Raw genomic sequence first — 24,273 nt, 5'->3', positions numbered from 1 at the left:
GGTGCTGTAGTCGTATCTGAAGATGATGAAAAATGTATGTTACACACACTGTGCAAAAGCAAAATATTATTCTACCAACCACTGGAAAGGATAATAATGTCTGATTGGTTGGGTGTTCGATGCCTCTCGGATTCTGTTGTAACGTCAAGCCCCAGATCTAAACAACTGAACTGAAAAACCATTCATATGATGTCATAATAGGCATATATCATATAATTATCATAATCAATAAGAATGATGGCCAAAACCATGAGAACAGAATTCAGTGTTTCTTGGAAGCCCACAATCCACCAGTTGAACCAGCCACACTGACTGATAATAATGTAACATAATGCAACTGGGAACCAACATTCAAAGATTTTTCTCAACTTAAAAAAAATTAAAATTAAAACCACCTAAACCAATCGCACTTTCTGCCTATTGTGTTCATTTAAGGTATAATTTAAATTAAGTGGTTCTTTTTGATCATTCCCAGCAGACGAAGCCGCCCATTGCTATGACTAATCAACGAATGCCGTACTCCTCATATCTAAACCATGCAGCTCTGTTGTCTTGAAATAAAGTACTTGGCTGTTGAAGTTACATCCCAGATAACCTGACGGCTGCTTTATAATCTCCAGTATTGGTTTCCAGATGCATTAGCAGTGACTGATCTAATTTTATAAGAGACATAATAGCCCCCTTTAGCATACCTAACTAGATATTGTATTACACACAGCAATTACCGAGAGGAATACAAATGCTGACAAATCATTGCAACAATCTGGACCAAAGGCTAACCAGAAGGTTTTCCTCACAGCACTAGTATCAGCTTTACAAAAGACACTGTTAATGGGTGTCGTCTTTGTTACTTTACATACTTCCTTATCATTTTCAAGTTTCCTTATGAAGCATTGTAACCCCCTGGAGAAATATCTCTGATTTATATTCATATGCAAATGAGCATCCTTAGGAAAAAGGACATTCTTTTAAAGGGAAGAAGAAAAGGAGAGAAAAACAGGGGAGGGGGAAGTTCAGCTTATCACCACTCAACAGATGTTCAGACTAAACGTGTTGGTTTCGTCTGTCTTGTCACTGAGACTGAGCAGAGTAAAGCTCCAGTGCTGGCCTGTCTGAATGGACCGAGTCAACCAGCTGCAGCAGAGGGGAAAAAAAAAACTTTTGTATAGTGGCTGTAATTCTCTCTGACGACAGAGGTGGAAAGAGCCAAGGGATCAGGATGAAAACCTTCAGCTGCCAGAGGCCTTTGGCCAAACAGAGGAAGTTCATTTTTCCAAGTAGATACAGTAAAGGCACTATGCTATGAAGACAGTGTCCAGGGCCAGGTAGTTTAACGAAAGTGTTGAGTGGACGGTTATAGAGCTGTGGACTGGCCCGGGGTCTTTTGACAAAAATAAACATCATAAAAACACAAGTACTATGAAGACAGGACTTGTTTATTTCAGTGGGTTTAAGGGTTTCACTTAATTTTAAGATCATTACTGCCAGAGAATTTTCCTGGAAATAATGGGATTTCTTGTTATAAACTAAATTTTTCAATCTTTAAACACAAAATGCAGATAATCATGAAAAACATGTTCATTCTAATCCTCTGATATTATTCTTTCATTTGTTAGATTACGTGGTTGTAGAATGACAATAACTTGTAAAATTATACTTTCTCTGAAGTGGAAAAAAACAGGCTTCCCACTCTACAGGATCATCAGCTCCTCCGTTTTTAAGCGTATATTCTTAATGTCACCAGTTTTAACACGTCCGACTGGTTTTACATTTCACTGCTGATCTGAGGTTTTAGAGTGTGTAGTGGGGAAAATTCATAGCATTCAGTCATTTTGTTGTTTCTGTGACTTGTGGAGCTGCAACAGGAGCCGGTCTGTGCTGTGATATAGGGATGGAGCCCCCTGTATTGTTTTTGTTGACAGAATTTGCACTCTGCTTCATTCACACTTATTCTAAAACATATTTTACCATGAAAAATCACTGAACGTAAGCTACAGCTGAAAGTTGGATCAGTTTGATTACTTCAGTAATGACACTTCAAGGTTGGACTGGAAGCATTAATGAGGTTTAGAGAAGGTGTCTTTGTTCCAGTACCTAAAGTAGTCTTACGTTTGGGAAGCACACAAGCAAACATGGTTAAAATCCTGGGACCCAACAGGTATTTTTCCAGGGAAACAGGAGCAGATTTTGGAGAGAACTTCCATGAAATTCAACCACACTCCACTGCTGGTCAGACCAGTGGTCAGCACTGTCATTGTAAGGTGAAACTTCATAAAAGAAAACATCTTATTATCTGATTTAATGATAAATGTAACTGCTTTGGATCAACTCATTGTTTTGCTAACACTTTCATTCTGTAAATAATAACGTACACTACTGCAATGAAATCTGATGTTCAAACGTCTGGTTTCCATCTGTTTGCTTTGTAAAACCATCTAAATAATAAGAGGCACCCTTTCCATTTAATAAGACTTGTTTTGAGGTTACATTTTATATTAAACAGCTGTCAAAAGTTTGCTTTTATCTCTTTAGATTATGATCTTCTATAGTGGCTACATGTGTCTTATTTTCCCTGTGAGATGGGCCAGACAGAATTTCGATAAAAACCAGTGTTGCAGGTGGGAGAGATCAAAGCAGGAGCAGGAGCAGGATCAGCGAAACAATCCCGTATAGACCTCAAAAGTGCAGCTGGTAGATTAAGTGAGAAAGGGTAGGAATTACAGAGAATGAAAAAAGTTGAGGAAGGAGAGGGGTAGTTTTGAGGTTAGGAAAGTAGGTTAGTTACCGGAAGTTTTCTGGCTCAAATCCCTTGAGGTAATGTGACAGGTGCCTTGGGTCAAGGCACTGAAGGCTAGCAGACCAACATCTGTGGTGACGCTGTACTGCTGCCACAATCTGGAACTATATAGTTGTTGAAAAAAAAAAGACACATGTCTCTGTTATCTCTGGATAAAGGTTGAATCAACAATTATAGACATACCTGCTTATTTTTCCCTGTTTCTCTCTCCTTATCCCCTTCCTTCTCCTTTGTTTCTTTGTTTGGCTTTTCCTCCATCATCTTGTTGTCCTTCCTTCCTCTATCTTGAGATATAACTTCCATGGGTGGTTGATTTGGGTGAGCGGAGGGAAACAGGCAGGGCTTCCACAGTTCAGGACTCCGGAGTGCTCGGCCAGGCAGCAGCAATCAATCACAGACTAAATCCCTCCTCTCTCAGGACTGCCATGTGCAAGGTGACATGGTCAACAGCTGCAGGGAAATATAAAGCCTACAGTGGGTGTTTGAATTTAAATAGACCAATAAACAGGGTCTATCAAGAGTCCTCAGTCTGAAAATCACCGAATATACCAATGTCAGAAGAAATTATAGGAGTTTTGCCTCTTATAATTTTTTCCGACATTGGTATATTGGCATCGGTCATTTGTACAAATAGTAAAAGGAACCTTTGTTTACAGTTTCCTGACAACCGCCCTCTTTCACTCGTACAAATAATGACTGTCCTCACTCAGTACCAAAGATGAAAGTCACAGGACATTGTCAGGCTTCCACAAATCCTCTCAGGGTGGATCGTTGTGTGTACAGGGTGTGTGACTTTGACATGGGAGATTGCTGTGCCTCTTTCGGTCCCTAAAAATAGTCAACATTGGCTTCTTTTGACCCTGACCAAGGTCTTTCCCAAACATTTACCAAGTTGTTTTAGTTGCTTAAACTTGACCACAACTTAACCAAAGAGATGGCAGATCAAAAAACACTCATATGAGTAATTTTTGGAACAGTCATGTAGGGTTGTTTTGGAAGAAACTAACAAATGACCTCTTTCTTCCTTCACTATGAGGCATGATTTAAACTACCACCTTCGTTTGGAGAGCAGAGATGTTGGGATCCTATTTTTGCATGATTTCACGAATTACTGTTTCAGTCAGAGACATGTTAAGGAAGTCACCATTTATTCCAAATGGATATATAGTTGGATCCGGCAGAAAGGGCTCTGCTCTTTGAGGGATTTTTCAATAAATCCGAGCAGCGACAATCGATTCTTCAACGTATTGAACACATGAATTATAACATTCAGAAATCAAAAATAACTGTTTACGTGAACAATAGATCTTAACAAAGCCGAGAATACCAAAACTTTAAAACATGAGGTGTGGTGGAGGGAGCTACAACAACAAATTGTGCTGGCATGAAGGTGTCAGGATGGTAATAATGAGATCTGTCACCTGTATGAATGTGATTGGTCAGCTGGTGGTCAAATAGCCAATGAAGAAGCCGTTTTACTGATGCATGAAAATGAAATGCTGATGTCCGATCAGCTGATACAGGCGTGACTGCAGTGTTCTGCCTGAACAAATATGCACTCTGTATATGAGTTGTGTTAAGCAAGGCAACTAAAAGCCAGTTAAACATTGCACTTACACGGTATCCTGCGTGTGTGGATGTGTGTGTGTGTGTGTGTGTGTGTGTGACTGGTGCTGTAAGAAATGCTGAACTGACAGATGTTAAGTATATTTATGTCTGACTCTGGCTCTACCTATGTCCTTGTCTTGCAGACATGTCTAGAGTTGGAGCGGTATCTACAGACGGAGCCCAAACGACTCTCAGAGCTCTTTGATGACGAGCTGGATTGTCTCTTAACACCAGCATTCATGCAGGGTGGTGACAGTGATGAAGACCTGATGGACCCTCTCCTCCCCAGCCTGCCCGACCAGCCCAGCCCGCCTCCACTACTTGTAACTCTCCCCAAGGTCCAGGCCAAGATCCTCCAGGTGCCCAACCCCAGCAAGACCCAAGCGGAAGCGGGGGCTGAAACCCTCACAACCAAGGAGCAAGTCCTCGGAGGAGTCAGCGCTGCACAGCTTAGCGCTGCTGTTACATCCCTAACACCGCCGTCATCACCAGAGCTCGGCCGCCACCTCATCAAACCCACACAAACACTCACTGCAACGGCAGACGGTACCTTAACACTCAAATTTGTGGCAAAGAAGGTAGGGTTAGGGGCCGCTAAGCTGGTGGCAGCACGAGCATTACCGTCCCCGCCAAGCCGAGGAGGGACCCTCAGTGACAGCGAGGTGGGAGGAGGAGGAAGTCTGGGAGGAGATGTGCCAGAGAACAAGAAGAGAGTCCACCGGTGCCAGTTTAATGGCTGTAGGAAGGTTTACACCAAGAGTTCCCATCTGAAGGCACATCAGAGGACCCACACGGGTAAGATATTCATTACATTCTCTATTCTTACCTTCTGCGCAAGCACTTTATATTAAGATGCTAACATTTTAAACTATTTCAGCTCTGTATTCCAGCACTGAGGATTTGAAATGAAAGTTTATACAACTTTCGACTTTTTCAGTGACTTTCTGTGGCCTTAACGAAGGGGAATATATATTGAAGTGGCTACAATTCCTGCAATGTTAACATACTAACATTTAAGGTGATAGTCAGCATTTTTACCTCATAGTCTCTGTTACATTTAAAACCCACTGTGCTGGGGTTTTGAACCAGCACCATGAGTCCTAATACAATTGTCAGCACTGTCGTTATTAGTTACTTCAATAATATGCTTAAACTTTATGTGCTTAAGCTTTGAATAAGACCCAGCACATGTACAATACTTACCTCGTGAGTTACATATATTTCTGATATTTGAGTTTTTTAAAAGGGATTAGGACCTCCCTTCTTCTTCTGCTTCTTAGATGATCCTCTAGATTTATTAATTTCCTCATTAGACTTGATACCAGCTCAGTGCCAAAAGGCACTGCCGCAATAATTGCCTGTTGATTGATAGACCAGCAGTAAATGACTTGGCGAATTCAGCCATATCCAACTTTGTCTGACATGCAGCTTTAGCTGTTAACAACAACTGCCCTCTCAGTGACCTTCAAGACAGAACACACACCAGGCTAATTTGTCCAGTGGCTGGTAGATATGAGCCTTCTGCAGTGTTAGCACATGGAGATGGGCTTTGTGTTGATAAAGGAAACACTTGTGCAAAGATGGGTTTGAATAAGGCAGATTATGATGAATGCATTATTTGCCTGAGTTTAAGCAGCATTAAGTAACCTGACCTCAGCCTGAAACTTTACAGCTTTTATAGTAAGAACTTTACTCGATAAGGAACTGTCTGCTATATTTTTCTGAATAAGATATTGCTCATAACATGTGGAAACAAAAACTTTCAATCAATTCCACAGTTAAGTCTGTCGAGCAAGCAGAAAAAGGGCTTTGTTGTGTGTGTCTTGGGTCAAACTATAGTAAAGGGAAAAAAATGTGCTCTGACTTCTCAGCAGATTTCCCCAGTAAACCAACCAAAGTAGAGCTGAGTCTTAAGAAAAATCAAAAGAAAGACCAGGGGCTGCGCAAAGGGCTGCATTAGTAGGGGCATTATTGTTTAACATAGTGGTACCACTGCACATTGGTTTACAACACTAAGATTTTTCAACTTTAGAAAGTTATCACAAAAGACAGTGCTTTTATCATTAGTCATGACAATCGGCAAGTAGACAGCAGGTTATATGGCGTTCATTTTACAAAGTAATCTATGTGCTGACACATATTTGATTAGCCAAAATAACACCTTCCCTGATGACATCGCCTTGTACTACGGCAAAAGATGAGCCAGGTTCAGTTTAATTGCCGGTTGACCCTGATTGGAATCAATGAAGGGTCTGACTTTTTTCAGGTTGTTGTCTCTCTGAACATGACGTTAAGAGTCATTTTGTGTTTTATTTGGTAACCAAAGATGAACATTTAGTGGTAAGCAAAGTTGAAATGCTTTCTGGATTGAACGTCTTCAAACTGAGGCTGAATCCATCACTTATCTGCGGCATGAGACCTGTGCAGACTCTCACCACCTGAAGCTAGCATTATTCAACATTAACTTTAACAACAGCATCATTTACAGTATCTGGAGAGGTTCATGGCCTCCAGTTGTCATCTTCCACTGTTAGCACTTTCCTTGGCGTTCACCAGGATTACTGTACATAGCCTGCAGACCTCCAATGTATTAATACTGGCAACCTTGGCATCATTAATCCAGCGTGTTACAGGCTTATATGATCCCAGCGACTGTTGCATGGCTTTAAGTATAGCATTACATTCCAGGGCAGCACCTACTATAGCCAGGGGACCCCACATCTGTAGCTTTATTATAGCTACCTCGCAATGAGGCAACTAGCTTTCTGGTAGCAGGACTGCTAGCTGCAGTATCTTTCAATCTTCTGATGATTCTGCAGTCAAGTCATTCTAACCAACGATGAGCTTTTAAAAGCAAAATCATTCACTGAGAGAAAAGAAAACACCCTGAAGACACTGCAGCTTCTACACGCTCTGTGTGTGTGTGTGTGTGTGTGTGTGTGTGTGTGTGTGTGTGTGTGTGTGTGTGTGTGTGTCTGTGTGTGGTAGAAATGTGGGGGTGGTGTATTCCCTCCCGATGTGTTCATTACAAGCACAGTACTGTGGTTTAATTAGCTTAATCCTCTTTTTGGGTTATTATGACCATAAATCATTGAACATACATGTAGGGAGGGATTAACGTGGCCGAGACACAGGGAGGAGCAGCTGCAGAAAGCCTGCACAGCATCAATACACTTAATGTCACATAGTGCACACCAGAGGCCATTAGAAACATCATTACAGCGAGTATACTGTACATGTGCTGCAGTTCCACATTATGTTTGTAGTCATATTCCTCTGTTCACATCCAAAACAATTTTTCTGAGCCGCAGCTATGATGTGAAGTCAGGTTTATTTTCTCATATGAAAATGCTCAATTAAGGAAGAGTTGTAACAATAATAGAGGTATAAATTAATTCAGTAAATCTCTTAAGTCCCCAGGCGGGATTGTTCTGAGTCGGAGCCGGCGTTTTCTGGTTCTCTGGGTGTTATTTTTTGCACTCTCTTGGATCTGGTTGGATCTTTAAAAGCAGTGGTTGGCTAATAACTGTATCCTCCGTGTTGTTCAAGCTGCAGCCCAGAAGAATATACTAAAGTACATACTTGGCTCCAGGTAGCATAGATAATCGTTTTTTGGAAGGAGTGTAAGAGTGTTGTCTTTCAAAAGTATTAGATGCACTTAATGAAATTTTAGGGGGAGCATCATCGCAGTGTGCGGGCAACTTTTTCTACAGCTGCCAAGAAAACTGATACAAGATTTGGATGCACTACCGGTCTAAATTTTTGACTCATACAGCAGCCGAACACACTCACATTCTTCCTACAATGGAAATCAAATATTGTTTAGAAAGTTCTTCCCGACACTGTTGCAGAAGTTCCCACAAATGTGTTGGAACACATTTCAGACTTATTTTTTAATTCTACCATCATATATTGCCACATAACTACCAACAGCCTTTTGTGATAATTAGCAGGTCCACAACTCATTTAAAGTGTCATTTAAAGTTTATGTTTTTATACATTTTTTACTTTTTCACATACATTTTTCTGTTTCTCTAGGTAACCATTGGTTTCTATTCACATCGCATGGTATGAAAATCAATCAGCAGACTGCTGAAACTAGTTGGAGTTGTATAATCTATCATTCACGAGTTTATTTGTGTAAATTGTAATTATCATTGCATGGAGATGTAGATTAGGCATACATCTAAATAAAAAGTCTACACCGCATAACCTCACAATGATGACGTCGTTTTGACAAAAATGAATGCAGATTTCATGTAAACTGTGATGGTTTATGTAACTGAAGTCAGTTTCAAGAATGGGCAAATTGATTTGCAAACCAATGGATGCCTATAAACAAAAAATGCATTCACATCTATATAATACTTCACACATGATTTTGCAAAATGAGTCTGATTTTCAAAGGCCTCAGCCCCCACCCTGGCCCCACCCTCAATAGGTACCACCACAGCCTCGTGGATTTCAGGAAAAAACCCTGTTGTAACCTCGGACCCCCACACAGACAAATACCTCTATACTCCCCTAGACCCCCTGAATCCAACCTCCAATCTACTCTCTCTCTCTCTCCCTCTTTCTGTCTCTCTCTGTTTCTCTCTCTTCCTCTTGTTCATTCAGTTTGGGTTGCCAAGCAACTGCATCACACTCTTCCATAATTGGTTGGTGGCTGGTGAATTGTCCATGCCTGTTAATCTCTCTCTCTCTCTCTCGCTCCGTCTCTCTCTCTCCCTTTCTCTCTCCCTCTTTTTCTTTCTCTCAGCCCCCCACCTACCCCCCACTCCCACCCCCAACCCACCCTTTCTCTCAGTTGCTAGGTGACTTTATCACGCATCCTTGCCTTGCCGTGCTATAATTGGCTGGCGTCATGGTTGCTGTGGCGTCAGGCCCAAGCTGGCCTTGCTTCAGTCCACCAACACTGTGTGGTGTGTGTGTTTTGGGCGGGGGTCCTATTGAAGGAAGATGGGGTGCTCTGGCCAATTACAGAAGACGGGTGTGAAACGGCCGCCTGTCTGGCACCTGCGGCCCCCACTCATACCCTGTATCAGACAAACGCACATGCAGGTTGAGAGTGTAGCATTTCTCCAACAGGCCTAGAGGATAAGCTGCTAAGTGGTTCGCTATTGTATGTTGAAAATATTGGTCCTATATTCAGTCCTGAGTGAGGGGGACTCTGTGGAGTGAGTAGGCGGATTCACACATACAGATGCTACCCCTGAAGATTCAACATGGACGGTTTTTGGTTCTTTAGAGAACTAAAAGTAATCTGTTGCACAATCTCACACTCACAGCTGTACCAGAGGATTTTGGGCTTCTACAAAAATATAGAACTTCCTGTTATACCTTCAAAGTCGGGTAAATATGTGTAGTTTGTCGCTTTAAGAACAAACAAAATGCAGCTGGGAACATTCTTGTACTGATTATTGGTCTTGGTCTCTCCCAGCTTAATTTATCTCATTTAACTACCAGTTTAGGTGAATTAGAAATAACATGAACAGAAAAATAACAACTAAATCTTGAATCTTGACCATTAAAGCCCAACCAGTACATCAGCAGGCCAATATTATCAGTCGATATTAAATTATCATAGTTACACTGGCATTGCTGAGTATGTCTATAAATAGGGGAAAAACAAATTGCACAGCATTAAAATGCAGCAACAAATGTTTTAGTGACAGTAAATTTCTAAAATGTTATATTGCTTGTTCAGACATCTTTACCACAAAGTTTGTTTATTATGTGTTTATGTAATAAAAAAAGAAGAAGAAGAAAAATGAGTTTTTTCTCAACTATTGATAATAGTCTTAAAAATCAATTTCAATCCAGTTTCAGCTGGACTATTGACCATCCATCCATCCTTGTCCTGGCCATGGTCACAGTGACAATACGGCGTGTACTGTAGAGCTGCCCGAACGCTTATCACCAGCAAGTTCCTCAAGGTCCTCCCGGGGGATCTGACCAGTGCTGGTAGATGAAGTCTCTCCAGGGTTTCCACCAAGTCTGTCCTTTTCTCCAAAGCGGGTCCGCCCCACTTGGTGTCTGAACCATCTCAGCTGGTTCCACTTCATGCTCCTTAAGTTAAGGAGTGGTAACTTAATAATAAGGTCTTCCAGAACACGGAGAAACCTCATCTGACTGACTACGCTAGTACCGGCTAATGTAGCCTCAAGCAGAGATGAGGAGCAGACTAGAGGTCTAGTAAGCTCAGTAGTGCAAATTCTCATTGAAATTTAAAAAAAAATGCAAAAGAAAAATCATGCATGTGAATATTTTCAAGAGGATGTAACAAGATCGCATAGAATTTTTTTTTTTTAATCTTCAAAGGTGTAGTCTTCAGCCCCAACTGAATTTAGTGCTGTCAAAAAAGGCTTAATACGATTTTATTCACTTACACAATAGCAGTCCCCAAGACCTGTTAACAGATTTTGATGTGTAAAATCAAAAATAAAAAACCGAGAATAACCCTAATGACAAAATGACATGAAATACAGAAGCCAGCGCAACAGACGCTGCAGTAGCCAGGAGACGGGAGACTTCATTTCCCTGAACCTCAGGATACTCTGTCAACTGTCCAGGATGGTCTTGTCCACTCACAGATCAGAAACTGTAGAGGGGCTGGCAGAGGAAGGCCTGTTTCCAAAAAGGCACAATGGTGAGACGGAAACAAAACCCAAATCCCTGTTGTGGAAATCAGCAACCGACTGCAGGAGATTTGACTGGGGAATTTGAATATGCAAATCCTGGAGAGCACAGCTTGTGATCTGGAATTCATTTGGTCCGAGAACAACTGCGTCACCCGGCAGACATGCTGTGTCGGTGGATGAAAGACGACTCCGTTCAAAGAGACACAGAAACTGGGGGAAATACAGGGGAAGAGGGCATTCAGTCACAGTTGGATGTCCCCGTAGCACATCATCTTTTACTTGTCATTGCATCACCTTGCTCTCAGAGCGGCTTTGCACCTGTGAAGGTGCACGTTCTGCTGGTTAGATTATTCTGCCACGATGATTAAACTGAAGTTCAGAAACTCAATCTCATGTTTAGTAGTTCTGTTGGTACGTGACGGAGCATCAGAGAGTGTGCCCCGCTGTAAGACTGGGGACTTATGGGTAAACAGAGTGGAAGATAATGAAAATGAAAATAAGCATAAAGCTGCAGCTGTAGGTATGTCTGAACTGACATTTTGTGCATTTATCTTCAAATTTCAAAAAAAAAAAGTTTCTTTCCTTCTCCAACTAGTGCAGTAGGATATTTCGAAAAGGTGCGACAAGATCACGTCATTAGGAAAAAAAAAAATGCAGAAACTCCTGATACTTTTCATACCTGTAGTCTTCAAATGATTTTCTGGCTCAGGCGCAACAAGATGATGACCACCTTGTTATTCCCACCAAAAATGTTCTGATTGGTTTGGTTGTTTTTTCCAATCGGGACAGCAGCTGTCAGCGAGCACCACACCAGAATTTGGACCGCTGAGATGTGGGTGGCAATTGAGAACTCTGGAACCAGGTTATACGTATGAATGAAAACTTCTCTGAGATGTTTACTTCACCATGGCATCACGGTTAGAGGACAGAACTCGGAGGAGACGTCCGTGACTGAGAAGAGAAATAACTGACGTACTTGCGAACACATGCTTTTTCTGTTGCATTTCCACCATAATGTGCAGTGCTTCAGTTTTCACATTAGTTCCTCTTTTGCTCTTGACCGGCATGTGTTTGTGTTTGTCTCCTTACGAAGATTGGTATGTGCTGTGATGGGAGCGGAGGGGCTGCTGGGACATCTGGCTAACTGACTGTAAGCTGCAGTATTACTCCCCATTAAGAGTCATTAAGACCCCAATTATAGTTACCACCCCTCAGTTCGCACACACACACACACACACACACACACACACACACACGCAGAAACACACACATGACACTGACTGGCACACACACGGGGTCTGCAATTAGGTTCGGCCAGTTTTTCCAACACGGTGTGCGCAGTGGAGAAAGGCCTGTGTTTGAAAGTGTTTGCTCACTATCAGTATTTTGAATATTTGAAATTCATGTGGAAATGAAATTGCTTTAAATAACTGCTTGGGTAACATTTTAGTACTGTGTCAAAAACCCCGGTTCCACTTTTCATTTAAATGAGATCAATGCATTGGAACAAACCAGCCTCAACTTTTACAACATCACAATTGCAACATCGTCCGGCAACACACTGTGTTGGCCAATCAAATGTGAGTCTGAAAAGTGAGAGCTCCAGCAACGCTTGTGTTTGAATTGTAGTATAAAGAACAACTTTATTGTCCGACCAGTGTGTTTCCGCTTATGGCCTTCATCAGGGTCAACTTGTGTTGCAGGAGGTTTTACCTCTTCAGTTTACTCTGTAGCTCAGGTGGTCTACTGTTCACCTCATGATCGTTGAGGAGGATAAAATGATTGCGGCCGTAACATCTTTACACAGTTGTAAAATCTTGTCTCTTGGTATTATAAGTCGCAGTGCGGTTTTTTTTTTGTTTTGCGATGAGCTGTCAAACTGGACCTCCTGTAGCAACACAGCCCCACCGACACAATATCCGCTACTTAAGGGTTGGAACCAAAAGAGCAACACGGGACACAGACACAGAAGTACAGATGTGCATGAAAAACTAAAATTGTATTGCAGTGTTATATATCATCCAGAAATTGCTTGCTAGTGTTTTGTTTCTCTGTTACAGATCTGGTAACTTAATTAGACTTAATTCAAGTGTCGACACTAAGACATACTAAATAGCTTGGAGAGGCCAAGTATCAGTTTATGTGGCTCTGGCCCCATGAGGATGAATGAGTGAATTTTCACTTGGATTTAAAATTCTTCAAACCTACAATTGATTGATGGAACTCAGTATCAAAGTAGCTTAATAGAGGAAAATGCGTTATTCTTTTTATTCTTCTCATTATTAGTTGTAGGAAAAATCTTCGGGGTGGTGCATGATTTGGTAGAAAGCCAGATCTGCTGCTTTATCCGCTGACCCCTGGCACACAGAGACACACTCTCATACAGGCATTTACACAGTCAGACATCATCAAGTCCCATCTGAAGAGAGTCTGCTCTTACACATTACTCACACACACACACACACACACACACACACAGCTGGAAGGCTTTCTATCATGGAGAGATAACTACAGGCTGAGAACAATAGACCATCTCTTCTTCCATCTGGTGAACTGGGGGATGAAACTTCATTTACATTTCAGATCCTACCACCTCAGGGTGTGTGCCTGCGTGTGTGTGCGTGTGTTTGTGTGTGTGTGTGTGTGTGTGTGTGGGCAGGGGGCTGGGGCGGAGGGTTGGTGAAAGAGAGAACAAAACGAGATTCATTTCAGCGTGAATTTAGGATTATGAATTAACACGCCGCTGTTCTGAAAGACTTCATTTACAGCTAATTGAGTGTATTGGCTCATTGAAATGGCTGTTGTGTTAAATCTGGTCTGCCCGCCTGGCCCCAGGGCTGTGTTGGTGTCTGGGTGCGTTTGGGTTTGGAAAAAGCCAGGGGTGGTGACCTATATTAGTGAACAGCTGTAGTTTAGACGTGTGAAATTAGATGTAGAAATTGTAATAAAATCTGACACCTCCTCTCTCTCTCTCTTTCTTTCTCTCTCTCTCGCTCTCTCAGGTGAGAAGCCCTATAAGTGCTCATGGGAGGGCTGTGAATGGCGTTTTGCCCGCAGTGATGAGTTGACACGACACTACCGCAAACACACCGGAGCGAAGCCATTCAAGTGCAACCACTGCGACAGGTAAACACATATCCGCAAGCGACTGCCGTATGCAAAAGCAATGACAAACATAAAGCTTACTTTATATTTGCAGGGCACCGATGCCCTTTATCTGTCAAGGACCTGTGTTCAACCTGCATTTCCCAACAAGTAGAGCCCAAAAAAATCTGGTGATATCGTAAAAAATTTCTCGTTTTGTCCAAAAGTCCAAAACGTAGAGATTTTGAGTTTACAGATTTATAAAATAAAGAAAAACAACAAATCCTCAGATTTAAAAAGCAGGAACTGGAGAGTTTGCTCAGTATTTATCAAAACTTTAATTATTGTTTTTCATTTTGTCATTTATTTCAGACTCTTTTTTTTTTCTCAATCAACTTATTAATAAAATTATTACCCGACTTTTTCAGCACCAGTCGATGTTACCCCAGGCTTTGACAGTCCCAACTACTACATAAGTAGTCTTATTTCCCCAAAATGCTTGAGGATTCCTGCGAGTGTTTATTCAAATTTACTGCCTTAGCCAGAATATGATGGGAGACTCTTGACTCTTAATCTCAGTCAATAGTGGTCAGTAAATAGCTCCAGTGGAGTAAGCTAACCGGTCATTAAACATTTCTGTCATTACAGAGTGTGGTAAAGGTGTGTAAAACACAACAAACAATAAAATCACTTGGGAATCTTTCACAGAACTAGGCTAACAATTTAATTTCCTCCTGCTTACAGACTAGGCTAAATACATCACAGAGCTACTCCCTGTACTGAACCGCAGAAAATCCAAAATGATCAAACTGATATCTGGTAAGACACCAGACAGGCTTGTAAATAACTTTTACTTTGCATAACACTTCCATGCTTCTCATTTAAATCAACAGAGTGATGGAAACATCAGTGGGCAACTGTATCACAGTATAACTTTTTTTTTTAATATATATATATATAAAAATGGCTTCTGTACATTGCTTGGTAATGCATCCAAAACAGTAGGGAGTCAGTCAGGGGCTCTGACAAATGCTAAATAAAACAAAATGTTTTCCTTCACCCTTGCTCTACATGCGTGTCATGTGGCATCCACAGACAGCGACATAATCTACAGCAAAATTCACATCTCTTTTCTTATGCAGGAAATCAAATCCCTTAAATAGTTTAAACAGCTTAACAGTTTAAAGACAAAATTCTGCAAATGGTTCATTCTCAAGTTTAGAAGGGACGTGAGCATTTTCTTGGAAACATTTTCCTCCCTCAGCAGCTGTGTACGGGAGGAGCTCAGGTGAGTTCTTATCTTTCAGGATGATAAAGGGTTCAAGACTGTAGTTTAAGTGTAGGTAGTCAATTGATTGATAAGGAAAGTTACAGTCTTTAAATTAAGCTGGTTCCTAATGGATTCACATTATGTGGCAGCCGCAGGAATGCATGTAAGACAAACGTTGTTTTGTTTCTGTTCAGAAATGGGCTGGAAAATTATTAGCTTTCAAGTCATGTTATCTCGTCAGTGGTGGAAGATTCTACTCATTGATCCCGTGTCAAAGAATTTTTTTCGCTGACTCACATCTGACACAGTTTGACCTCGGTGGAAAACAAATGTACAAAGAGAATGAGGGGATGTGTATTTCAAACTACATCTCCCTGTGGACAGAGGACAGGGATGTCTTTGGGAGTCTGTTGAAAGTCACATCGTCTCTGCTTGATGTTTGGTCCTCAAGGTGGTGAGTGTGTGTGTGTGTGTGTGTGTGTGTGTGTGTGTGTGTGTGTGTGTGTGTGTGTGTGTGTGTGTGTGTGTGTGTGTGTGTGTGTGTGTGTGTGTGTGTGCGTATATACGCTTACTCATGCCCCTGTGCTGGAAGTTAAATGGATTCTGGCTATTGGCAGACTGGTCACAGCTAATTGAGTGGCACCAGATGCCAGCTCCACTTCAACATACACTCTGTGTGCGTGTGTGTGTGTGTGTGTGTGTGTGTGTGTGTGTGTGTGTGTGTGTGTGTGTGTGTGTGTGTGTGTGTGTGGGGTTTGGAAAAATAGTGCAGGCACATGCACGCACGCGCACGCACACACACACACTTTTGCCCTAGAGATGGTGTAATTGGCTGTTGTGGGTTCCCTCTAGTTTGGGTTTTAGGCATTAAACCCTCTAGAAACCTGCTGGAAGCGTCTAATCCTGGCTGAGAGCTGAGACTGTATGGGCTTCTTTCTGGCACACACACACACACACACACACACACACATGTAGAGCCACAACACACACATGCTCACAGAAAAGAAAAGCGTTTGGAAGCAAAGTCATACTGACTCAGATGAACATTTAAATGTCCAGACGTAACAACAGCACATTTGGATACACGACATACACTGTGTCAGAAGTGAGGCTCTCCCTACTTTAAATTATGCACAGAACTGGGAGAAGTTATTTTCGGTGTCCAGGGCTTCTGGGGTAACGTTCCTGTTCATTTTCTGTATGGTCGTGTCGTTGGTCGACAGTTGGAGCTCTTCATGGCTTGGATGGGCGTGAAAATCTCCTGACTGCATCATCACTATAAAGGATAAACATCCGTCGTTAGAGAAATATCCTCTTCTTTGATTGAGAGTCAAAGGCGCTGTACATAAAAAATGCACAGGGAGAACTAAACTACGTTTCCCCAAGGGCATTTCATTAAGAAACATCAGATGGCAGAGCGTCAATTCTGCTTTGCGTGTGGTAACATCCATCTGAGGCTAGAGATAACGCTGTGTTTTCTCCGTAATTGCAACAACTGAGCATTCTGAATTTACTACAGCTCTGATTTCGGGCTCTGTCTGGTTTTCTCCTCTGTAGCTATGGCCGCTTAGGCTGATGGGTGCTCAAAATTTTAGTATTTAGTGGCAGACCTTAGACAGTACACACATTCTGATGCTACCAAAGAAGAAATAGATTCTTTGTCTATTTAGAAAATCTGTTTCCATCAGCCTTCATAACATCTTCCCTTTATCACTCTGCCACTTTTTCCACCTGGGCCAAGAAGAGTGACTTTTTGTTTTTTGGGGGGGTTTTCTTTTTTTTCTTTTTTTTTTAATGCTCAAATTACAAGGTAGGTGGAAACATGCTTAACATAGCCAGGATACACCTCAATTTTTACAGTATTAAACACACTCACGCACACATCTGTGGTGGGCGGAGCTCAAGAAATATTAACATGAGAATGGCAAAAAGTGGCAACCATGGAGAGGTTAACATTAGATAGACTGTTCGATCTGACACTGTTTCTCCTGGGGAAACACACTAACACACACACAACACACACGGCAGTCTGTCATTAATCCTGCCTAATCAAGCAGGGACCCCCTGATGTTTCCATGGAGCTGGAAGGAGGAGTGATGAGGAGGAGGACAAAAAAGAAGTGAGGAGGAGAAGGGAGAGTTTAGAGGAGGATGGGAAGGAGGAGTGTGGGAGGGGGTGTGTGGGAGGGGGTGGTACCAGCTGGTCTGGCAGCTCCGCCCCCCAACAGTGACACAGTAACTGGTACGGCCATCTGTCCAGCCGCTCAGACACACACACACACACACACACACACACACACACACACACACAGATTGGTGAAGGTGCCCAGTAGGTACCACACGGCCAGCTAAGGGCTGAGGCGTAACATTTGACTACAGACAACGGAGAGCAAAGTTCAGCTGTAAACTCACACCACGCTGACAGTGCTGACTTGAAATCTGAAAAATTTAAATGAATTGACATGTTGCAGGGAGTTCTGTCCACACTTAGTGCTTCCAACTTATATTCTAAAGCCGAAGTGTTCACACTGAAACAACAGGACAGCAGGAAAGATAGTTGAACTTCTTAGTCTTTTTTTCATTGGACAAAAATTGAGAAGTTGACGTTTTCAGACACCTATAACATTTGCTTAAGTGGCATTCCAGTGTTCAACTGGTGTTCAACCAAGTAGTTTTTGATGCACACAGACAAGAAGTCCCAAAGTGAAGTCCTTTGCTCTACTGTGTTATTGCACAATGAGATGACACTGCAATAACAATGGCGGCTTGTTTACTTCACCCTAAAATTTGGATTAGTCAGTTAAATTGTGGTATGATTGAGGATTATTAATTTTATCTGTTAGCCAAGGCAAATCCTAACTGCAAATTTCAATGAAATTTCAATCACTGATCGGCTACGCTGACTTTTAAAATGAACAATCACAGAGAGTCAGAGGCTGCAGAAAGCTGGATTTGTTTAGTACCCAACTATGTTTGTGACGATTGACCTTTATACATGCGCGCATTTGAAAAGTCCTGTTTTCAGAGATAGGTGATAGATAGGTGAAAACGTGATGTAGTGAGGAGTGATGGCTTGACTTCAGAAGTCATCGCGAGGATTTAACAAAACCCAGCAGGAAGCAGCGAGTTTAAACTTTCCCTGAACACAGCTGACATCTTTCTTCAACCCCTTTTGTAAATGTTGTCGGCATATTTTTGGATCAGATGGTGTTGGCTTCATGGAACAGCACTTTCCTCAGAATTCAATCACCACTGTTGGTATTTATTTTCCAGCAAACCTTCAAGCGGTACAGCCCTTGTCTTTTTTTTTGGGGGGGGGGGTAGCATTTTATAAAGAATAAGGTGCTCCAACCAATGGCAGAGGTATCTTTGCTGTTTTAATTTTTCAGTGTTACTTCGCAACAACCATCATCAGGAGGAAGTGGAGGTGGGGAGTTAAACAACAGCTGATTGCTCAGTAGCGTCAGTTAACAATAGCAGTGGTTTGTATGACTGAACATCGGCGTTTACAGAATATATCAGAACGTAGCAGCCTCAGCTCGATGCACAGGACTTTAGTTTGACATATTGATAAGAATTCAGCTTTGTGAGGATGATTTCTTGCTCAAGTTGAACCTTTTCAACTGGCTTTTTACTGGCTTGATGTGATGCTGGACCCTAATTGCTGTACTCTGAATCGGGTTTCCTGCTGGATCTAAAGGCTGACATTAAGAGAATGAATCACAGCAGAAGAATGAGAGAAACAGCAGATTCCTCTGCAGCGTGACGAACTTTCTATTGTACTTTTGAGTGTTTGGCTATGTCTGCTTGTGTCTGGATAGAACAACAACCTGCCTAAATGCACACACACTCACACACACAAAGAGTAGCCTTGACTAATTAATAATGAATAAAGCCTCTGGCAAGTTATTATATTCCTATACTCATATTGTTCTCCCACATTTTGTTTTGCCTCTCATTTAGACATATCATTTGTAATTCATTTTATTGTGCATGTTCAGCTTTAATGTCTTCACAATGGTGTAATAAAATTAAATTACTCCATTGTGAAGACATGACATAACATTTTGAATCTTATATTCTACATCACCAGCACCTGGTTTTATGTCTGTCTCATACCAGGTGCAGCCACTGCTGAGTTAAATGGCCCGGCATCAGGGCGCACTGCCGGCCTGTCTGCATTAGTCTCCATGTTCACAATACATATCTAATTAGTTTCAACAGTAGTATTTTACTCTGAGGCTGGAGGACTGAGTGCAGAGCTGTGGAGGTCTGGCTGTGATTTATGGTGGAGTTTTAGCTGTATTTAGGAAATCACTGAGCCGGACTTGGCCCGTATTCGTCTTTGTGCCCGGGTTTCACTGGTGTGTCATAATGAAGTAAGACTATGAATTCAATTCTCTGTAGTTTTGAAATGAAGTGGTTGAAAATCTCCGTAGTTTTCCGCATTACTAAATTTATGCGTTAAGCCGTGAGCTCTGTCTTATTCTGCCAGTCTCTGTCTGGCTTCGTGGTGAAATAATACGCTTACCTCTAGCTTTTTCCGCTGGGCTACGCTCATTCAGTTAAATCTGACTCTGCAGAAGCATCTATGGCAGCTGTAGAAAGTACTTTTTAAGGAAGTATCTATCAATTCTTGATCTATCAATTTCACATATTACCACTTGTTAGATAACTCTGAGGACCACGGAGGTCATTTTTGAGGGTGAATATCAATATTAGGATATGTGCTGGGGGACTGACTCGGGTGAGATGGTGTCACGCTTGTTGAGTTGGCATCAGCTGAGGTTAGCATGCCAAACTTTATCCATTGTGCTTCAGTGCTGTTCAAACCAAAGGGTTAGCAAGCAAGCAAAGAGAGTACTATTGGATGTTGGTGTATCAAGTGTTTGATATCTTCAAGTAACACTAGCTAGTTAGCCTGTGTGGCTAACGCTAGCTACGGTGCATACAGGTCACTTAGCCGTCCAACGAACAGAATATCAACTCTGCATGACCCCTGAAGTTCCCACCACCCTTAAAACCTAAACCAGAGCACACGGTGGACGGTTCAGCGGGCTCGGGACTGACAAGTGGTCCTAGCAAATATACGGAGCCAGGGAGCATCTCGGTGGACCTAGCGGTGTGGAGTCTTCCCAGCAAATACGCAGTGACAGTGTGTAGTGTAAGGGGCTGGAAGTGTGGAGCATTCCCAGCACTTCCAATGAACATTGCCAATGGAAAGTTCAAGGGGCCTGGGATTATGGAGCGTTCCCAAGGAATACACTGAGCCAGCGGGGATTTAAGGGGGCCTGGGAGAGTGGCACACTCACAGCTAATACACAGAGCCTCTGGCATTGATCAGCAACACTTGCCAACCTGATATATCATGGTTATTTTGTGCAAATCTCCAATAAAATGGGATTAATTGTGCCTTTGCACACATCTTCACAGTCAGTTGTATACATTTATGTAAGTTGTTTTCTTTTATTCTTTTTTTGTTTTTGTTGTCTCCTGCAGTGACTCAGTTTCGACATATTAATACAGTTTCATCATTACATTTTCTGTTTTTCATTTCTTTTTTTTTTTCATACATATATCATGCATATTTTGGATCTTAGATGAATATTTCTGACATGGTTTCTCTGTTTCTCTCTGCAGGTGTTTCTCTCGGTCAGACCACCTGGCCCTGCACATGAAGAGGCACATCTGAGGGCAAAAAGAAAAGGAGTGGGAGAGTGGAAGAAGCAAGAGGAGGAAGAGGAGGAGGAGGAGAGATAGGAGGAAAGAGGGATGGGCAGTCGAGCTACCAACCGCCCGCCTCATTCACACCGTCTAAAAAAAACAAACAAAAAAACCAGTCGGCGGCCATGACGCCTGCAGGGCAGCGCATCCATCTGAGACGGCCATCAAGATCGAACGGACTGACGGTCCTCCCATCGAAGACGGGGATTGGAGGAAAACGAGGAGTAGCTAGATTGTTGTTTTTCTTTAAACTTACACACTGACACACTTGCAATAGTAAACAGTCCACACACCCGTCTCTGAATGCATCATCTTGGTGACCCCCAGCTGCTGCCACGTGGTTCTGGGGGCTGGGACACTGCCAAACCAACATATACTTAACTCGCTTGATGAAACATTATGCCACCTTTTTTCTTTCTCTGTATTCAGTGTGTTTAAACCATAAAGTCACTTTGGGTGAGGAGATAGTTCAGTGGGGAAACTTTAAATATCCGTATAGTCAGCTGTTAGTGCTTTTCCGGCTTCTGAAATCAAATACTCAACTTTTTCTTTGTTTTTTTAAATGTTTTTCATACACGGAACATGAGAAACCATCATCTGCCGCAGTCAGCTTCAGTAATCTATGTGAAGAAAACAACAATACCGAATCTGCAGGAGAGAGACTGTACAGATTGACTTCTAGCATGGCTGACAATCGAACCCAGGGCTCAGACGCTGGGTGTTTTGGTGCACCCATGGGACCTCGGTCAGCGGGTGCTGCTGCAACTCTCAGGCTCTCCTTCAGTGGGTGTTTGCATCTCTCACCTTCACCGATACGCCTGCCGCCTCCGCAGGCCATCTGACAGAAATGCGCAGCGACACTTTCTTCCCTTTTTTTCTACTTAGAGGACAATAATTCTTCTTGTTGTTATTACAAAGAATGATAATTTGTTCTTTTCTCTCTTGGAGAAAATGTCTTAAAACTCACTGAATTGTGTTAGAAAAAAAAAAACTGAAAATCTAAGATGACTTCAACAGAATGTGTGGGACGAGAAGGAGAGCGTTGTTGGTCTTTTAATCCCCATGTGCACTGACTCCGCTTCTGCGGTCTGTAAGCAACCAGAGGATGAACAAAAAACAGAATCATACCAACTCTCAGAAAACGGATTTGTATTTTTTTGGACTAAAATAAAAGAAGAGAGCAGGGAGGTCTTCAGTTTTTTTTTGTGCTGCTCTTTCTGCCCTGCGATTCACTCCAGCTGAAAAACAAAACCCCGGCTTGACCCTCCGTGGACTCGCACACTACCAGAGTCAGGCGGAGGACTCGCTAAAAACTGGAAACCCGCTTGTGTTTTTTGGTTTGTTTTTTGGTTTTGCCTTTTTGCTTTTTGTTGATTCTAAAAGTCATCCCAGAGCGGTTTCACAGACTCTGAGATCTTATCTCCCTAGCAGCACTGCAGGGAAGCAGAGGAGGCTGCAGTGCTGCTTTTTGTTTATTCACGTGGGACAAAAGACGCCAACCAACCTCTGCGTGGTGGTGCCGAATCGACACGGTCACACTGGCCCAGTCAAATTTGCCTGTTTCGTATCCATTGACTGCACTGACTTTTTTTCAATGTTATCTGTGCTTTTTTTTCTACAGCGAAAAAAATATGGAAAAAGAGAAACACAAAGAAAAAAAATCATAAAAAGACTTGAAAAAATACAATACAAAAACAATGCTGTCTCGCTCTACACATTGCATACAGAACAAACACACATACTCGGTCAACACACACGCACTAACACTGCAGTTTCTTTGCTCACGGCTCTTCTTGAGATAAGACTAATAAGATTTAGGAAAATAATTATTAAACTAATGAGCAGAGTTGGAAAACAAAACACTGCATGGCAGGCTTTATTGCAAATGCACACACACCAGCTCATGAACACACGCACACACATGCACACTCTTCCTGGAATTATATGTTCTGCTCCCAAATCTTTTTTCACAGTAGGAATTTAGCAACTGTTGTTTAGTAGAAGAGTATCTTAGCTCTCAGCTGGAGGTAACAAACGATTTCAAATCCTTTTGAGGTGAGAAATCAGCTTGGTCTCAGTCCCAACAATCAGCCACATATCCCTCGCTACAGATTGTGCCTCTCATTTAATCAGCATTTTTTACTTCAGAGACTCCGGTTACATTGTTGGTTACGATTGAGTGTATCAGCCACTGTTTTCAACAAAAATAAATAGAAGTAAAACAATTGCAGCAGGTCTTTTAGTGAGATGTTGATAATCCTCAAAGACCCGTTTATCCTGCCACATGTAAAGTAAATATGAATGTCATCAAGGTGAATCCCCTATCCCTTGACCCAAACAAAGATAAACAAAGAAAAACCCCTAGGGGAAAACAGTCATTTAACCTGAAAATCAGGTTGTTAGGCAAAATGTCATTGGGATCACAGACTTTTTTTTGTTCGATGTAGATGCTGTCAATGCACATTTCACACTATTCCACTGATCAAAAGTTGGCAGTTGTAGCACACAGAGAAGCATTGCAATGTACCAAATGAGACAAAGAAGAAGAAGACTTTGTAGCTAGCGAACATGTCTTTACACAATGCAGCATCTAAAATACTCCTGTCCAGCCACACACACACACACACACAGATTTTAGAGGTGCCCTTTGTTTCACCCGAGAAATCTGGACTTGGTGCATCTGGCTGATGGAAATCAAATGTAGTATGTTACGGATATCTTGACTCAAAACTACCTACGTCACTATCTTTTAGTAGAGACATGCAATATGTGTGTGTGTGTGTGTATATATATGTGTGTATATATATATATATATATATATATATATATATATATATATATATATATATATACACAATATATATATGATATATGATATATATGATATATATATTATATGATATATATATATATATTATATATATTATATGTATATATAAATAGTTAGGCTGACACAAATATTTTGAAAACTATTTCCATGAGCATGAGTAGGAACACAGGTAAAAGGTGTTTTAACTCACTGTACATTGAAGGTAATATTTATGTTTTATATTATGTTTGTTGTATATTTTGTTGTTGCAGGATGGAGTCTTATGGTCCATTTACACCAACATTTCCAATGGTGACATTTTGCACAGAATTCAATTAATC

At 41.7% G+C, this 24,273-nt stretch overlaps 1 protein-coding gene across 1 annotated transcript in view; it reads left to right on the top strand.

The window, feature by feature from the left end:
- klf7b (Kruppel-like factor 7b) overlaps positions 1-23,891 on the top strand; it is a 60,405-nt gene extending 36,514 nt beyond the window's left edge. Inside the window, exons 2-4 of the mRNA XM_040149464.1 lie at positions 4,549-5,200; positions 14,049-14,172; positions 21,040-23,891. Coding sequence (XP_040005398.1) covers positions 4,549-5,200; positions 14,049-14,172; positions 21,040-21,091 — 828 coding nt within the window. The 3' untranslated portion in view covers positions 21,092-23,891. The remainder of the gene's footprint in view (positions 1-4,548; positions 5,201-14,048; positions 14,173-21,039) is intronic.
- The last annotated feature ends 382 nt before the right edge of the window (positions 23,892-24,273 follow it).

This window comes from Xiphias gladius, chromosome 16 (assembly GCF_016859285.1).
Source record: "Xiphias gladius isolate SHS-SW01 ecotype Sanya breed wild chromosome 16, ASM1685928v1, whole genome shotgun sequence".
NCBI classification, from domain to species: Eukaryota; Metazoa; Chordata; class Actinopteri; order Istiophoriformes; family Xiphiidae; genus Xiphias; species Xiphias gladius.
Note: the sequence above shows the minus strand (reverse complement) of the source record. Positions and strands in the feature narration are given on the sequence as shown.